A 19,435-nucleotide genomic window follows, 5' to 3' on the forward strand; every position below is an offset into this window, starting at 1 on the left:
ACTTAATTGTATCAGTAGGGCATTAATTAGACTGCATTGAGGACCAGATGGAGACCACGAGATTGCTGCTACTTGGAGCTAGGCACAGATATTTGTTGATATGCAAGCGGCAGCTCTCAGTTGCTAGTTTACTGTTTCGTTCCAAAGAGAAGACAGGTTTTAGGTCGATACCTAATGACCCTTACCTAGAAAAGCTTCGTAAACACAAGAAGAAAGAGGGAGAATTGACGGAGACTTCGAAAATTCCTATATCATCCGAAGACAAGAGATTGGCAGAGATGGAAGCTATGCCGACTATCGTAGTGAAAAGTTTAGGTTGGTAAATATGAAACATGCAATTAATATTTAATAAACTTCCTCAAAGTTTATAGCTATAGTTTAATATGTTGGAACAGTGGTATTGCTGTTGGCATGGGTCCTGCTACTGCTGTGTTGAGGAAACTTGCCTCCATGTTAACTGATAGGTGGAGTGTTAATGCATAGATATTAGAGTGTACTCTAATATCTATGGTTAATGTCTGTATATAGGTTGTATTTTTCGTTAGTAAAATGTGCTGTGATGTGTTTGAGGAGTCATCAACTAATCATCCTATACCATCTAATGTTGATCTGGCCTACTCCGAGGGTCATCTTGATTCTGGCAGCCTTGGTATTTCCAGCTGTCCAGCACTTTGACGACAGCCAGTGGTAGGGGTAGTGGCAAGGGCAGTCCATCTAGCCCGGGAAAATAATATATTATAAAAAGAAGAAAAACTAGTTTTGCTGGTAGTTGGTATGTATACGCTTAGCTGTAGTTCCTTGTGTGTAAACACTCTAATAGAACACTCATTTTAATGTTTTGTTATGCAATGGTTGTGTTTGCACAGGAAGTGTTGCAGTTAAAGACATTCCACTTGAGAAATATGCAAAGGCACCACGCTTCAGCTGGGAAAGTGTGAAACAAAGCCGTGAGGAACTGAAGAAATTTGTCAGAACCCTTTACAGGTATGTCATTATGAGTAGCAATAACTACTATTTTGTGTGTTACAGTATTGGTATGATAAGAATGAGGACACGTAAATGGGACCCTTTTAAACCTGCAGAATTTGCCAGACTTGCTCAGAGACACTTCGATGCAACTAACAAAGCAATACAAGAGTAAGGTTTAGTGTTGTTGGAAAGTAAGTCTTCAATTGTTAAGAGTGATTTTGTAGTGCAAATCAATTTGTTCAATGCTTGGTAACTTACTGCATGATAATTGGGTGTGAGTATCTTAATGCTTTAATAAGAGCAATAGGCAAATCCTATGTACCATTGGCTGATCAATACTTATCCGTTTAGCCAACACAGGAGTTTTATTCCAGTTAAAATGTTAAAATGTTTAGGGCCTCACAACTGTTCTGCAAGCACCACCCGTCTACAAGTGACTAACGTTTTTACACCAAATACTTCATTGTATCTCAAGGTACAAATCTCTGTATAATAAATATTTTACAAAATCTGGCTTCAGGTAGCACACATTCTTCGTGTATTCCTTGGTTACTGCCCCCAATTGTATATTGTGCAACTATACCAAGATGAAGATATTGTTGTATTGTTCACCATACTCTTTTCTCAAGTACTGATTTATTCAGACACATGTGCCAAGATAGAAATCCTATTCTCTCTTGTTCTTGCTACACCTTAGCCTGGAGATGTTATAGTGACATGGAATTAAATCTTTGTACGGTAATTTGTATTAGTCATGTGTGTTGTGTTGTATTAAATCTCACTGTGGCATCAAGTTATAATGTTATAATATATTTTTAGTGGCAATGAAGACTTGTTATTCAAGCTATCTACAGAAGTAGCTTCGTTGGTGAGAAGAAAATCTTGATGAAAGGGGTTATTGTTTGATCAAATTATATAGACTTTGAAGAAAGAATTCAAATCTCAAAATATAAAATGGAGAATGTTGGAAACCCTTGAGAGGCCAAGGGTGATTGCAGCCATTGTAGCACAACTGGACCGACAGAGAATGTTCGCACAAGTTGTAGTACGAATGGTTACCAAGCAGGTAACAAAGAATTTCATTATAATTTTTTTTTAAACTTATTTTACAGTTAGTAGCAGCTTATGACCAAAGAGGGAAGCTAGTGGATGGTGATGATAAGCAAGCCAAAGACACAATAGACTATGTGGTTTTTGAGAGACAGCTAACAGACCAGTCGTCCGTCTGGAGAATTGCTGGAAAACTTCCTCCGCAACAACCATATTTAGCGCGCAATGCACCTGTAGTGACGTCACCGTCACGAGTTGCTGTACAATGATGTAGCTAAACTGTCATGTGATGCGAATATAGTGTCGATTTAAAATAACAAGCAAACAGGGCCAAGAAGAAATTTCTCTACGTCGTATTTAGTTGTAGTATACAGCGAGTGCTCAAACATGAACCGACTTTTCGGAGCTGGTAAAAAGAAGGGTCCGCCTCCCAACCTTACGGATGCCATTGCCAATGTAAGACTACGCTAGTGTCATGTGAAGGGTGTTGTGTAGTTCATCGATACAAATCGATATAATGATTGTTGTGAACAAAGCGAAAGTTTAGCGTTTGTTGTTTAGTGTGCTTTATTTCGAATATCAGGTTGACAGCAGGGGAGAGTCAATAGAAAAGAAGATTCAGAAGCTGGACATTGAACTGAAAAAGTACAAGGACCAGATGAACAAAATGAGAGATGGTCCTTCAAAGAACTTGGTGAAACAGAAGGCAATGAGAGTGCTTAAACAAAAGAGACATTATGAAGCCCAACTTGATGGAATAAGACAACAGTCGTTTAACATGGAACAAACCAACTTTGCTACACAACAGTTAAAGGATACGAAAACAACTGTGAGTTGTAGCTATAGTGTTAACATTATAAGTCTCATTTGCCATGCAGGTTGATGCTATGAAAATAGGTCTGAAGGAAATGAAGAAAGAATACAAGAAAGTTGACATTGGAAAGATTGAGGTTAGTGTACATCACTTAGTTAAGTCATAAGATTTGAAATTAGATACAGTATTGAACAGTTTTTCATGCACTAATTTCTTGAGTTAACGGTTAGGATTGAAGGCCTTCATACTAAACTGATGTAGTGTTCTGTCCGCCTTATCACTTTCCAAATAAGCATTTTTACAAATATGTCTGCGTGGCATATCTGTGGATAGAGATGTGTAGGTGAGAATGGCAAAATTTTGAGGATTTACTTCCCTGAGTTAAGATGTGCCCTGAGTTAAGATGTGCTTATTTATCCTAGCTTGATAGATAGTAGTTTAAATACTTCATAATGATCGTCTTTTAATGACATGATTTTGCTGAACCCCTAATTGACCCCATGAAAGGTTTTAATATGTCATGTGCTGTACTTGTCAATGCTGGTCAATATACTGCAGGATATGCAAGACGATATGGAAGACATGCTAGAGTTAGCCAATGAAGTGCAGGAGACATTAGGTAGGGCTTATGGCCTACCTGAAGATGTTGATGAAGATGACCTTGAAGCCGGTAACATAGTGTGTACTGTCTCATGTGCACGTCTATAATTATGTACACACATGACATGTTGGGATTGTGCTGCATGCATAACTTTCAGACAATATGTTTCATGAATGTTCTATTGAAGTGTTTGTTTGAATCTTGCTTTATAAAGTATCTGAAAACTTTATTAATTATGCAAAGTCATTCAATACACATTAGCCATTTAGGGTGGTGTAAAACTCCACTTGTCAACCAAGTGTTCTGCATCTGATAGTATTGTAGCTTAGGATACCAAGTTTTATGAAATAACCCCAATTATATTTGTACCTATAAATGCTGAACTTGCTGGCCAATTTTTATAACTGGGAAGCGTTTCTTTATAGGGCTATGGATCGGTTTTTTCAAGATTTTTCTTGATGTGATGTTGAAAAGATATGGTGTGCATTTTAACCACTTTCCATGTTGTTATTGTTAAAAAGGAAAGTATAGAGTTCTTGTACAAGGTAAGAAACCATAAGGGTGGCTAATGATGTTGTTATCCATAAATTTAGTTTTGACAAAGTGATAATGTTCATGAATAAGGCTGGTACGTCAAAGCATGACCATGAATGTGCTGGGTTGTTCTATCAACCTTGTAGGGCTTTGTTTAATTCCTTCCTTAAATACTCTAATAAAACAATCATAACTGCTTTATACACCTCGTTCACACTATCCCAACTCAGGTCGGCTCTTATTTGTACCACTGCATCTGTCATCAGCTCTAGAACATGAACATCTAATAATAATGGTACATAATCTGAAAAGCTGTCTGTCTATCCATCTGCATTCTTTACTCGTCAGGTTGCTAATTCAGCAGCCAACACGCGTATGAACATGACACTTCTGCAAAAATTAAGCAATCATCATCTGGCAGCTCCAAGTTTGTCACTATGAGCTTTCATTTTGTGTCTACAACACATTTGAAGACTGGAGTGTTGACTCTTTTTACATGTGCAGGTCAAAACTTCATGGTATTGCGAAGACTTCAGCACTATTTTCCCAGTGAAACTAGACTTCTGCTCTTTGTAACAGGTAGACAAAAATGGAGGTACCCATTGATGATCAAAATCTTTAATGGCGGTGAAAACAACCTAAGGGACCATCCATAATTTTCAGTCTTTATGCAAGCGTACAAAGAGTACTCTTTTTTTCTAACCCCCTCCCTCCTTCACAAAGCATACTGTATAAATGTTGATACTATGTACAGTATATACACAATGATTATTCATCATTTTATAAGCGTACGTGTGATTTAACCTCCTCCCCCTTAGCGTACTCTTGCGTAAAGGCTGAAAATAATGGATGACTCCTAAGACAATTAAACAACAGAAGCCAGAAGTGTTAAAACACTCTTACAATACCTCAAGGTTGTTGAAATCAACTGTAAGATGGCTAAACCACAAACTTCCATCCTGGCCACTTGGATTTAATCAATACCAAGGAGTGCTTCATCCACAACCTATGGCAGATATACACAACGTTCGTTTGGTTTCCTTCCCGGTTCCATAGGCTTTAATATCTATGATGAAACAAAAGGGATTGTTGGAGTGGTAATGTACACCACAAATCCCTCTTTTGACATTGCCATCCCCAGCAATCCCTTTTTGCTTCATAGCTTTTTTTCATCAATCTCATTTTTTGTTATTTTCATAGTTTGCATACTTTTTATCAACCCTGTAATTTGTTTTATTAGCCATCACACTAGCTACTGCGAATCAACACCTTGGGCTGTCAGCAAAAAAATGGGACACAAGGAAGACAAAGGTAAGTCCATGATGCATGCATTGTACATACTGTAAAAAGGCACGTCTTGGGACGAAGCGATGTCAAACAGTGAAAAACCTGAGTCCGTAGCCTTAGCCGTTATCGAGTTATGCTTGTCTGAAGACTTTGGTTAGTCAGTGTAGAAAATTCCACTAAATATATATTTTACTTTTGTAGCAACTTTTTGGAAGCATTTCAGGTCATATTGAAGGCACTTTTGGGCTTAGTTATACCTACCAAGGCGACATGAAGGTATTGTGAGGCTGGTTATAGGGTGATATTTTTGGCCATAAAAGCCAAACCTTCACGATCCCTAATGTCAAGACACATGGTAGTGTGTCGTGCGGCCCAAGAAGCTGGCGCGCCACACCGTGAGTATATTACCAGAAAGAAAACGCGATTTTCACGCCTATACAGCTCTGTGATCCCTTATCCGATTGGAACCAAATTTGCTACAGAAATACCGGCCAAGTAGGGGAGTCTACATACCAAATTTGAAGAAAATCACTCCAGACATTTCTGAAATACGAGCGACCAAAATTTCGTTTTAATTTCTTTGTTTTTTCTCTCTCTTTTTGTTCTTCATTTCACGCACTTTTCAAAATCCACCATAAAACACTAATGCGTGCTCCAATCGGGCTGAAATTTGGCACACTTAAAGGGCTCATTACAGCGGATCTAAGTACCAAGTTTGGTAGGAATCCAATGAATAGTCACGGTGTTATGACCAATTATTCGCATAAAATAAGGTCAATGGTCTGACACGCCCACAGGGTAAACTCGTTAAAGGAATGAGTTGAAAATTGCTATGTAGATGGAGTAACCGTTCCTTTTTGTGGTTTGAAAAGAATCGAGATAAAGACCATGGAAATATGGCACAAAACCCGACCTGTGTCACAATTACGCTATCAAATTTTATGAATAATAAAAAACTTAGTTTTCACGTCTACCAGGCAAACTGTTTATAGCAATGAGCTGAAAATTGGTATGTAGCTGGAATAATCATCATAGAAAGTCCTTGCAGTAGTACAGAAGAATCGGATTACAAACCACTTTAGTTATGATTCGAAAGCCAACTACGTGTAGCAAAAGCGAGATCAAGATACTCTAATAGAACAGTCAATCTAATAGAGCATTGAACTGCTGAGATACTCTAATAGAACAGTCACCATGCAGCTACAGATAAATCGCTCTAGTGATTCAGACCATTACAAGTCACCCTGTAGGGAGATCAGCTTGAAGCCAATTCACCCTGTAGAGAGTTCAGCCACAAACAAACCACCTTGTACAGAGTTCAGCTACAAGCAATTAAGTCACCCTGTGGAGAGCTCAGCTAGAAACAAGTCACCCTGTAGAGAGATCAGCTAAAAACAAATCACCCTGTAGAGAGTTCAGCTAGAAAAACTCACCCGGTAGAGAGATCAGCTACAAACAAGTCACCCTGTAAGAGTTCAACTATAAACAAATCACCCTAGTGATATCAGCGAAACAACTTACCTTGTAGAAATATCAGCTACAAACAAATCACCCTGGAGAGAGTTCAGCTACAAGCAAATCACCCTGTAGATAGATCAACTAGAAACAAGTCGCCTTGTAGAGAGATCAGCTAGAAACAAGCCACCCTTTAGAGAGACCAACTACAAACAAAATCATCCTATAGAGAGTTCAGTTACGAACAAATCACTAGGGCTGCACCGATTCCACTTTTTACCAATGCTTCAAATACCAAGTACTCAGCTGGGAAGTATCTGCAAGTACAAGTACTGATACCAAGTACCTTAAAGTAGCTACTTCATAGTGCACACATTTATTATATAGTGCATTTCGTGGTATTCTTGTACACGTTTTCAGTATGGTTCATATTTATAATGAAGTAGCCAATCAAGATTTACAAAGAAGGAAGTCACTGAAATGCAAACCAGTGGATATTCCAGTATTCTTCTGGAGAAGTGTAGATAATATCATAATGGTGCCTACAAAAACACAAAATATTCTAATACTGAAACAGTCACTTCTACCTGATTGCTCTATTAGAGTTATTGACTGTTCTATTAGAGTATATTAATCTTTTTCGCAGTAAAGCGTTTTCACACGTAGGTTTCAGCATAGATCAGTAATTTTGCTAGTAGTTATTAGTGTTACACTTGATACTTTTAGGTGTCCACTGTGATAGTAAAATAAGCAAGTTCAAACAAACGTTATTTTATTCTCGCACCTAGGGGAGTCTACATTCCAAATTTGAAGGAAATCACTCAAGCCATTTCCGAGATATGAGCGGCCAAAGTTTCGTTTTTTTTTCTTCGTTTTTTTTCTTCTTCTTCTTCGTCTTTTCGCACACTTGCAAAAATAGCTATAAAACGCAAACGCATGCTCCGATCGCCTTGAAATTTGGCACACAGAAAGGGAGTCCAAAGGCGCATCCTAGCATCAAATTTGGTGCAAATCCGATGAATGGTTCAGGAGTTATGACCGATTATTCGCGTAAAACAAGATCGATTTGTTGTCACGCCTACAGGGTAAACCGCTTCATGGAATGAGCTGAAAATTGCTATGTAGATGGAGTAACCATCGTAGGAGTGCCTTTTGGTGGTTTGAAAGGAATCGAGATTAAGACCACGGAGATATGACACAAAACCCAACCTGTGTCACAATTACGCGATCGATTTTTAGTAATAAAAAAAGTATTAGTTTTTACGCCTACTAGGCAAACCGCTAAGAGCAATGAGCTGAAAATCGGTGTATAGCTGGAATAATCTTCATAGAAAGTCTTTGCAGTAGTATAGAAGAATTGGATTACAAACCACTGAGTTATGATTCGAAAGCCAACTCTGTGTAGCAAATGCGAGATCGAGATACTCTAATAGAACAGTCACCCTAATAGAGCATTCAGCTAATTTATTTACTCCATTATAGAATTCTATTACATTATAAGTTATTCTGTAGGGACTTCAGCTGCAAACAGTTAATCTTATAGACAGTTAAGCAAGAAGCAAGTCACCCTGTGGAGAATTAAGCTACAATTATATCACTGTAGAGATTCAGAACATTACAAGTCACACTAAAGAGAGTTCAGCTATAAACAAGTCATGTACCCTGTAGAGAGTTCACCTACAATTAAATCACTCTCTAGAGAATTCAGCTACACACAAATCACTGTACAGAGAGTTCAGCTACAAACAAATTATCCTGTAGAGAGATCAGCTACAAACAAAACACTTTGCAGAGAGTTCAGCTACAAACAAATCAATCTTTAGAGTGATCAGCAACAAACAAATCAACTTGTAGAGAGATCAGCTAGAAACAAATCAACCTGCAGAGAGATCAGCTACAAACAAATCAGCTTGTAGAGAGATCAGTTACACACAAATCAACCTGTAGAGAGATAAGCTAGAAAAAAATCACCCTGTAGAGAGTTCAGCTAAAACAAATCAATCTGCAGAGAGATCAGCTACAAACAAATCAGCTTGTAGAGAGATCAGTTACACACAAATCAACCTGTAGAGAGATAAGCTAGAAAAAAATCACCCTGTAGAGAGTTCAGCTAAAACAAATCAATCTGCAGAGAGATCAGCTACAAATATATCACCTTATAGACAGTTCAGCTATAAACAAATTACCCTGTAGAGAGATCGACTACAAACAAATCAACTTGCAGAGAGATCAGCTACACACAGATCAACTTGTAGAGAGATCAGCTAGAAACAAATCATCCTGTAGAGAGTTCAGCTAAAACAAATCAACCTGCAGAGAGATCAGCTACAAACATATCACCTTATAGACAGTTCAGCTACAAACAAATTACCCTGTAGAGAGATCGACTACAAACAAATCAACTTGCAGAGAGATCAGCTACACACAAATCAACTTGTAGAGAGATCAGCTAGAAACATATCACCTTATAGACAGTTCAGCTACAAACAAATTACCCTGTAGAGAGATCGACTACAAACAAATCAACTTGCAGAGAGATCAGCTACACACAAATCAACTTGTAGAGAGATCAGCTAGAAACAAATCACCTTGTAGAGAGTTCAGCTACAAACAAATCAATTTGCAGAGAGATCAACTACAAACAAATCACCCTGTAGAGAGATCATCTAGGAACTAGACACAATGTAAGGAGTTCAGCTACAAGCAAATCACCCTTTAGAGAGTTCAGCTACAAACAAATCAACCTGCAGAGAGATCAAATCACCTTATAGAGAGTTCAGCTACAAACAAATTTCCCTGTAGAGAGATCAGTTACAAAGAAATCAACCTGCAGAGAGATCAGCTACACACAAATCAACTTGTAGAGAGATCAGCTACAAACAAATCACACTGTGGAGATCAGCTAGAAACTAGACACAATGTAAGAAGTTCAGCTACAAGCAAATCACCCTGTAGAGATTTCAGCTGCAAACAAATCACCCTGTAGAGAGATCAGGTAGAAACTAGACACCATGTAAAGAGTTCAGCTATAGAAGAGGTCACCTTATAGAGAGTTCAGCTACAAAGAAACTATCATGTAGAGAGTTCAGCTGCAAACAAATTACTCTGTATAGAGTTCAGCTAGAAAAAGTCACCTTGTAGAGAGTTCAGCTACAAAGAAACTGCCATGTAGAGAGTTCAGCCTCAAACAAATTACCGTGTAGAGAATTCAACAACAAGCAAATCGCCCTGTAGAGGGATCAGCTAGAAGAAGTTACCTTGTAGAGAGTTCAGCTACAAAGAAACCATCATGTAGAGAGTTCAGCTACAAAGAAAACACCATGTAGAGAGTTTAGCTGCAAACAAATCACCTGTAGAGAGTTCAGCTAGAAACAAATCACCCTGTAGAGAGTTCAGCTAGAAGAAGTCACCTTGTAGAGAGTTCAGCTACAAAGAAACCATCATGTAGAGAGTTCAGCTACAAAGAAAGCACCATGTAGAGAGTTTAGCTGCAAACAAATCACCTGTAGAGAGTTCAGCTAGAAACAAATCACGCTGTAGAGAGATCGGCTAGAAGAGGTCACCTTGGAGAGAGTTCAGCTACAAAGAAATCACCACCTAAAGAGTTCAGCTACAAAGAAATCACCCTGTAGAGAGTTCAGCTAGAAGAAGTCACCTTGTAGAGAGTTCAGCTACAAAGAAAGCATCATGTAGAGAGTTCAGCTACAAAGAAAGCACCATGTAAAGAGTTTAGCTGCAAACAAATCATCTGTAGAGAGTTCAGCTAGAAACAAATCACCCTGTAGAGAGATCAGTTAGAAGAGGTCATCTTGTAGAGAGTTCAGCTACAAAGAAATCACCACCTAAAGAGTTCAGCTGCAAACAAATCACCCTGTAGGGATCAGCTAAAAGAAGTCACCTTGTAGAGAGTTCAGCTACAAAGAAACCATCATGTGGAGAGTTCAGCTACAAAGAAATCACCCTGTAGAGAGTTCAGCTAGAAGAAGTCACCTTGTAGAGAGTTCAGCTACAAAGAAACCATCATGTAGAGAGTTCAGTTACAAAGAAACCACCATGGATGTAGAGAGTTTAGTTGCAAACAAATAACCTGTAGAGAGTTCAGCTAGAAACAAATCACCCTGTAGAGAAATCAGCTGGAAGAGGTCACCTTGTAGAGAGTTCAGCTACAAAGAAACTGTTGTGTAGAGAGTTCAGCTGCAAAGAAAGCACCATGTAGAGAGTTTAGCTACAAACAAATCACCAGTAGAGAGTTCAGCTAGAAACAAATTACCCTGTAGAGAGATCAGGTAGAAGAATTCACCTTGTAGAGCGTTCAGCAACAAAGAAACCACCATGTAGAGAGTTCAGCTGCAAACAAATCACCCAGTAGAAAGATCAGCTAGAAGAAGTTACCTTGTAGAGAGTTCAGTTACAAAGAAACCATCATATAGAGAGTTCAGCTACAAAGAAATTACCCCGTAGAGAGTTCAGCTAGAAGAAGTCACCTTGTAAAGAGTTCAGCTACAAAGAAACCATCATGTACAGAGTTCAGCTACAAAGAAACCACCTGTACAGAATTCAACTACAAACAAATCACCCTGTATAGAGATCAGCTAGAAGAAGTTACCTTGTAGATAGTTAAGCTACAACAATTCACCCTGTAGAAAGATCAGCTAGAAGAAGTCACCTTGTAGAGTGTTCAGTTACAAAGAAACCATCATGTAGAGAGTTCAGCTGCAAACAAATCACTCTGTAGAGAGTTCAGCTACAAAGAAACCGCCATGTAGAGAATTCAGCCTCATACAAACCACCCTGTAGAGAATTCAACTACAACAAATCACCCTGTAGAGAAGAAGTTACCTTGTAGAGAGTTTAGCTACAAAGAAACAATCATGTAGGGAGTTCAGCTACAAAGAAACCACCATGTAGAGAGTTTAGCTGCAAACAAATCACCTGTAGAGAGTTCAGCTAGAAACAAATCACCCCGTAGAGAGATCAGCTGGACGAAGTCACCTTGTAGAGAGTTCAGCTACAAAGAAACCATCATGTAGACAGTTCAGCTGCAAACAAATCACCCTGCAGAGAGTTCAGCTACAAAAAAATCACCCTGTAGAGAGTTCAGCTAGACGAAGTCACCTTATAGAGAGTTCAGCTACAAAGAAACCATCATGTAGAGAGTTCAGCTACAAAGACACCACCATGTAGAGAGTTTAGCTGCAAACAAATCACCTGTAGAGAGTTCAGCTAGAAACAAAATACCCTGTAGAGAGACCAGCTAGAAGAGGTTACCTTGTAGAGAGTTCAGCTACAAAGAAACCATCCTGTATATAGTTCAGCTACATTTCAAGTCACCCAGTAGAGAGATCAGCTGCAAAAAAATATCCTGTGGGGCATAATGGGCATGTAATAAATATATGTATATAATTTGTATAATTACTAATAAAATCAAAAATAATTGAAGTACTAAAATTCTTCTTTAAGTTCTTTTCTTCTTCCTGTAGTAAAGAAAAAAACACATGGGTTAAAAAAGCCCCAAAGCCAGCCATAGGCCGGCTTTGCAGTATACAAATACAAAAAGAAGTGATATCTAATCAAAAACAGCCAAGCTGTAAAAAAAGGTGCGGCCCCCAAAAAGGCCATGGTGAAAAAAGATGTGAAATCCAAGGTGGCGGCCAAGAAATGGCTGTGATGGTAGGTTAATGGTTACATTTTAATAATGACAATTCAGGTGAATTTTGTGCCGCTTGGTCTTGGTGCCGCTTGGTCTTGGCACCAAATTCACCTGAATTGTTGTTATTAAAATGTAACCATTAACCTACCATCACAGCCATTTCTTGGCCGCCACCTTGGATTTCACATCTTTTTTCACCATGGCCTTTTTGGGGGCCGCACCTTTTTTTACAGCTTGGCTGTTTTTGATTAGATATTAATCTTTTTCGCAGTAAAGCGTTTTCACACGTAGGTTTCAGCATAGATCAGTAATTTTGCTGGTAGTTATTAGTGTTACACTTGATACTTTTAGGTGTCCACTGTGCTAGTAAAATAAGCAAGTTCAAACAAACGTTATTTTATTCTCGCACGTGATAAGAATCGGTATCTGCAACAATATAATGGCCGATTCCGATACTTCATGAAAACAGCAGTATCGCCACGATACCGATACCAATACTAGAATCGGTGCAGCCCTACAAATCACCCGTATAAGTTCAACTAGAAACAGATATCCCTGTAGAGAGTTCAGCTAGAAACCAAGCCATCCTGTAGAGAGAATCCTGTAGAGAGTTCAGTTGGAAACAAGCTACCCTGTAGAGAGAATCCTGTAGAGAGTTCAGCTGCAAGCAAGTCACCGTATAGAGAGTTCAGCTACATTTCAAGTCACCTAGTAGAGATATCAGCTGCAAACAAGTTAATCCTGTAGGGAATAATTTGCATGTAATAAATAAATTAAATATATATGTAATAGTTGTAACACGGGAATGAGGGAATACATATCAGGCAAAGTCTGAATGCCCTGTGTTACAGCTAATGTGTAGCACCCTAAATATATATATTATGTACTCTTGGTGCAAGAGTACATACTAAATATATATATTATGAACTCTTGGTAACACTTATCAGGCTGATAGCCTGTATAGAGTGATCAATCACCCAAGCCAATACGAGTGCAGCCACTGCCTGTATTATATGTGACTGTCTCAGCAAAAACCCGACTTGTTCGCACAATTTAAAAAAAATTTTTTTATTCACTCAGCATTATTAGCAGTGTCCAAGGAATGGATAACCAAGATTTCAGTCTTCTGTGGTGTGCAGTTTTGAAATTATAGCACTAGACAGTAGGAAGAGCAAGATAATCGATTTGTACAGCGACTATACTGAAAATAAACTACAGGCGCTTACATTCGCAGTCATAACTTCCGTTTGGATTAGTATACAACGTTGCAATTTGGCTCACAATGTTCACCATGGATCAGCACATCAGCCAAGGTATAGTGTTCGCCCTGTAGACACTTGCGCATATGGATATGAAAGCGGTTTAGTAGACGAAACGATGACAATCTTGTTTACGTTTACCGCATCATAAACAAACGCACGTGTCACGCATACCGTTGAAGCTACAGAAACGAAATAAAGATTTTTGAACTCTCCATGAGCAGGCGAATAAGATGGTATATAGGTTTAATCGACTTGAGTCTTCCTTCTTCAAATACTGGCCCGAGGAAAACTTGCGTATTTTTCTTTGTAGCTTGCATAATTTTACGAATTATTTTTAAATTTCATTTTTCTCAAAACGCATGCTTGTGCAAACATATTGGGTTTTTGCTGAGACGGTCACATATATGCAAACCAAATATTTTCGATTATGGGTCAACAGCTAGTACGTTCTGGTTACATTCGGTCATGATGAATGGACATATCCTAGAAATATCACAAAGAATTTTGGTTACGTGAGTTTAATGTTTTAATATTGAATCATTTATGGAAAAACTACAGAGTTCACTAAAGACCTAGATTGGTATGCTTGCTTGTAAAGTGGTTACTCTGTGTAGAGTGGTAGCATTGTGATGGAGGTGTGTCCGTATTTGAAAACGTGCAGAAACGATCGGTGAATAAGCTATAGCACTAGTTCTCACCTTAGTCCAACGTTTTAACTCGTGGGATGGCAAGGATAGCAAAACGCTCTCCGTCTGAAATGGTTTTCATGGCGAAATCCAAGTTGTGCATCCTAATCACGTGAGTATAAATTGATCCCCACAATCGATTTCAGCCTCAACATCTATATAATCACTGCCCAGTTGTAGCCCGGCTTGCTGGGATACATACAAAATGTAGCCCGGGCGGTTCCTGAGGTGTGAAAGTGTTATATATATATATATATATATATCATTTATATATTTACAGGTTACTGTATTTGGTGGATTGTGGATCGACAGATCACGTGATGAGCATATTCTACTGCTCATTGGAGATGTTTATAAGTATTGTGTCAGTGTTGTAGTATATGTGGTATAATAATTATTTTACTAATAATGACAAAATACTGCACCCATCACTTCATCACTAAAATGCCCACACGCCTTTCCTGGATTTAGCTAGCTAGCTACATGATCACTGTAACAATTGAAGGTAAAGCCGCCAACATCACATTATTTAATACATTTGTAGATTAGGTCTACCTTTGATCAAACTGTGTAGCTATTAAAGCCTAAACCAACCAGTATTTGTCGTTTAGTCGGGAAGGTGAGACTAATTACAACCAGCCCATGTCACAGCTGTAATCCTACAATCATTCTATAATTTACCTTCTTTTCTCATGGGAGGAGAGTATGCCCTGGCCATCAGACTGCTGAATTGACCTGTTTTTCTGTTCAGAATCTTCATTTCAATAAAGAAGATCGTCAGTAGCTAATCAGCTTACTAAGTTGACTTACTCAGAAGTCGATCATGAAATTCCATATTCTCCTCAAACACCTGCCTATCCATGGCTAACAATGTGCACGTGCAGTGCCAGATAGTGGACTATATAGACGCGCTATCTGCAACTGGAAGGATGGCCAATGAGGTCTGTGCTTCTTACAAACGTTTGGCTGTGAGAAATGGTCTGAACTTTATGTTGCTGTGATGGGATGGCTACGATGCTGCTTATCTTTCTCTTTGTTTATACGTTCTGCCATCCAATGTGTGAGAGGATCTCGCCTTTCTGCAGGCTCCTTTGGTAGACCAGTCTTGACAAATGCTGTGGAGCTGGTACAGGCAGAAACAGGACTCACTTCTTTAATCTTGTAATTGTTGTTGTTTGTTTTTTGTGTGCTATTGTTATTATGTTAATTTAGCCACACAAAAAACTATATACGTATGACTGTAAACGGCCGTAGCTAAATCCGTAAATCTGGAACGATGCATGAGCATTTTAGTGATGAAATGAAGTGTGCAGTGTTTTGTCATCATTAGTACAATAATTATTATACCAAGTATGCTACAACACCGACACAATACTTATAAACATCTCCAATAAGCAGTGGAATATGTTCATCACATGATCCGTCAATCCATAATCCGTCGATCCGTGATCTGCCAAATACAGCAACCCGTATGTTTACTGATAAATCAAAAATAGTTAAAGTGTTTAAAATCTGCTTTAAAACTTTCTCCTTCCTGTGGTAAAGAAAAAAAGATAGGTTTAAAACCGGCCATAGGCCAGCTTTGTGGTATACAAATACAAAAGAAGTGATATCTAATCCAAAATAGCCAAGCTGTAAAAAAAAAAGAGTACGGCCCCCAAAAAGGGTATGGTGAAAAAAAGATGTGAAATCCAACATGGACGGGTTGTCAAAGATCAAAATATTCTAACAGAGCAGTCATGTAAATGTAGTATGCAGTACAGTAGTACTGTATCTAATCCAAGACAGCTAAGCTGTAAAAAAATGCGGCCCCCCAAAAAGGCTATGGTGAAAAAAATATGTGAAATCCAAGGTGGCGTCCCAAGAAATGGCTATGATGGTAGGTTAAAGGCAAAAATTTTAATAACAACAATTTAGGTGAATTTGTGTTGCCTCCTCCAAGTTTCACTAGGAGATTTGGCACCAAATTCACCTGAATTGTCGTTATTAAAATTTTTGCCATTAACCTATCATCACAGCCATTTCTTGGCCGCCACCTTGGATTTCACATCTTTTTTCACCAGTATTTTTGGGGGCCACACTCTTTTTTTACAGCTTAGCTGTTGGATTAGATATAGTACTACTGTACTGCATGATACTACATTTACATGACTGCTCTATTAGAGTATTTTGATCTTTGATAACCCATCCACGTACAATGATCATGGAGGAAAAATATAATATAACAAGTCTTCAGCTTCCTGGGTTTAATAAGACAGATTTCATTACCTAAATGTAGCGCTAAATGTAGCACACACCAGCAAATCTGAAATTTTATGGTTCCGCATGCATAATTTGGCGTTTAGACAAGTAGAAATGTCCCAGATTGGACTGTCTTCATTCAAAAACAAAATCAAAGATAGGTCATGGACATGCACCATAATCCATAAAGCAAGCCTCACTCCTTTTTATCCCAGAATTTTCCTTGTAAACACTTTATCCATTGCAAATGTTAACAAGCACCATCAGCTGTGAATAATACTGCTCCAAATTCTTAGTGCTTAAAAGCTGATGTGTAACAAGGTTAACAAGTTGCCTAGCTATGCACGCTGTTAATCGCAGATGCAAAGTGCTTTAGCTGTAGCTGTATAAATATGGTAATAGTAATAAGGAAGATGATAACACCGTGCTCATGATAGAAAGAAGGTGTGTTGCTGTTTTTAAGTATGCATGAATCCATGTCTGTTGCTGTCATGCCTACTAATCGATCAATGTTTGATGCACAAATCAATGTAATTGTAAAAATGCATGTTGATTGTACAAGCAAATGTCTAGTATTACAGCAAACCAGCTTCTTAGTGAGCCACACCCACTTATCGGGTATGTGAAACTTTTTTTACTATAAATGGGTGTGGCTTTGTGAAACTTCCAACAGGTAACAACTCTTGTTAATATTCTCAGTGCATTCAGATAATATCAGTCTGTGAACTTATTTTGAACCAAGCCAACATACTTATCACTACCCATGTACTTAACTTGATATGCTAGTGAAACCCCACAGTTAAATCTGAGTCAGTGGGTCATCCAGGTTAGCGGTAGTAACCCAGTTTCAATGTTGGTTTATATTTCATTTGCAATTGCAAAAGGTAAATGAGTAGCACGAACACACGTAAACATCATATTTAAACTTTTTACACATCACATCCAATAATGTATGATGTCATCAAAGCTCAAATGGGGAAAGTGTACTTTAGTTTTCTTTGTCAATAAAGCACACGTTGGGTGCATGATGATAAACACCACCCGTAGAGACTTGATGACTCCAATTAAGAGAGCTGTCAACAACACTACCATAGCAGCACACACCATCACACTCTATAAAATAAACATACATTAATCACATTACCTATACTGTTACACCACCAAGAAAGGAGTCAACAATGTTACCATGGAAATTAACCCTTTATTATCGAATGGCTAATATATTGCCATAACGAGTGCCCTTTATAGACGGAGCCATAACTCCTTTTTCCTAGGGGCTACGAAGCTGAAATTGCTACCAAACTGCTCAGAAGGACCGGGCGCTTCTAATGAAGTTTACCGTTCGGCAATAGGAAGAAGCATGGGCAAGTTATGGCACTTGGCAATATAAAATAGCGTATACAAAACAATAATACCTGTTTAAAACTCCATGTTCGCCTTCTCCCTGCTACTAGGAGGCTTTACTTAGAATTACTCCATTCCCCACGTGATAAGGATTCTAAAAATAAATAGTGTGATGTCATCGCGTTGATTAGTAAGATGGCGGCGCCCATCTTTCAATGCCATGGCGATACGGAGAAGATACGCTTTCTTTACTTCATAGCGTGTGAGTTGTGTGTGTAATCTGTAAGTATTCTAACTGTGTAGGTAGAAGAGAGAGATGGCTATCAAACGGTATATAGCTTGATGGGTTAATTAATGGGTGGGGTCCACTCGTACTGCACACAGTTCACACAAGCCATAAAAGTTTTCACAATTGTGGTTTTGTAAAAAAAACTTCGGTAATAAAGGGTTAATTAAAGGAAGTATGATGCTTTGAAGTCATTAAATAAAGTATACACTGATAAATCACAAGTTAGTCAGGTATTACAGTGTAAGTCTTACTACTTCAACGAAATACTTGTGGTACAGTTGTTAAAGGTCCCTAAAAATGCTTAACTTGGAATGATAGGCTTAGTTGTCACTTGTTGCTTTGTGAAACCCAGGAATGATGGTTTGAAGGCCTGTCTTGGCAATATTGTTAGTGGTTTACTATTCCTCATATTGTGGGTAGTATAGAATTCCATGTTATGATAGAGCTACAGTGTTAGTTCCCTTTTGTTGTATTTTCAGAACTGGATGCTTTAGGGGATGACATGCTACTTGATGAAGACACTTCATATTTAGACTCAACAACAATTCCTGACCCCCCGAGCACCATCCCGCAGACTACAGGTGGACAAACAAATGTGAGTGTACATTAATTGAAAGTGTGTAGCTTATCATGTGTCTTGTTACTACAGGATGGAGTGGTACTGGATGAATTTGGTCTCCCACAAGTTTCTAACTCATAACATTAAATTTTATGTCAAAACAATAATGTATTTGTATAAATATATTCTCAGCCTGTTTGTAAACATCAATTGTATAACCACTAAGCTGCGGAATCGTAGATAGTGGCATGATGTGGTTTAAATAATGTGGTACTATCAAAGGTTTGTTTTTTAGGTGTGGCTGGCTACACATGCTATGCAGTGTATATAGGGCAGTTTGCTGTAGTTGTGGAGGTTGGTGGCTGCTATGTCGGCGCTGCTGCATGTGATCGGCTTAGTTATTGTGTTCTTGTCATGGGTTGCTGCGGCGCAGTCGGGGTAAGTTGCAGTTCATTACATGCACATGCATTTGAACATTGCGTGGATTGCCATATGCATGGCTAAAGATTTTGCATGTCATACACATACACTATAATGCTAAAAACGATAAAAATCATTATTAATAAAGTTGTGACTCGAGTTGTAAAAGAAAGCTGGTTACACTGAAATGGCACAAAGAACAAATGCACAGACAAACGAACATGCATGTCGTGCAGTGTTTCCTAAAAGTCCCTGTAATCATGATGGGGAGTCA

At 38.5% G+C, this 19,435-nt stretch overlaps 2 protein-coding genes across 2 annotated transcripts; both read left to right on the forward strand.

Moving 5' to 3' along the window:
- Positions 1 to 2: 2 nt before the first annotated feature.
- Positions 3 to 2,309, forward strand: LOC136236984 (large ribosomal subunit protein mL45-like). Its single transcript, XM_066027220.1, has 6 exons — positions 3 to 315; positions 867 to 984; positions 1,030 to 1,137; positions 1,789 to 1,837; positions 1,889 to 2,035; positions 2,082 to 2,309. The coding sequence occupies exons 1-6, from the start codon at positions 48 to 50 to the stop codon at positions 2,286 to 2,288; spliced, it is 897 nt and encodes a 298-aa protein (XP_065883292.1). The 5' UTR covers positions 3 to 47; the 3' UTR covers positions 2,289 to 2,309.
- Positions 2,270 to 18,966, forward strand: LOC136236986 (charged multivesicular body protein 5-like). Its single transcript, XM_066027222.1, has 6 exons — positions 2,270 to 2,475; positions 2,603 to 2,848; positions 2,898 to 2,969; positions 3,392 to 3,503; positions 18,662 to 18,777; positions 18,832 to 18,966. Exons 1-6 carry the CDS (start codon positions 2,407 to 2,409, stop codon positions 18,880 to 18,882), a joined length of 666 nt encoding a protein of 221 aa, XP_065883294.1. The 5' UTR covers positions 2,270 to 2,406; the 3' UTR covers positions 18,883 to 18,966.
- The last annotated feature ends 469 nt before the right edge of the window (positions 18,967 to 19,435 follow it).

The sequence above is a fragment of the Dysidea avara genome, chromosome 10, assembly GCF_963678975.1.
Source record: "Dysidea avara chromosome 10, odDysAvar1.4, whole genome shotgun sequence".
Lineage (NCBI taxonomy): Eukaryota > Metazoa > Porifera > Demospongiae > Dictyoceratida > Dysideidae > Dysidea > Dysidea avara.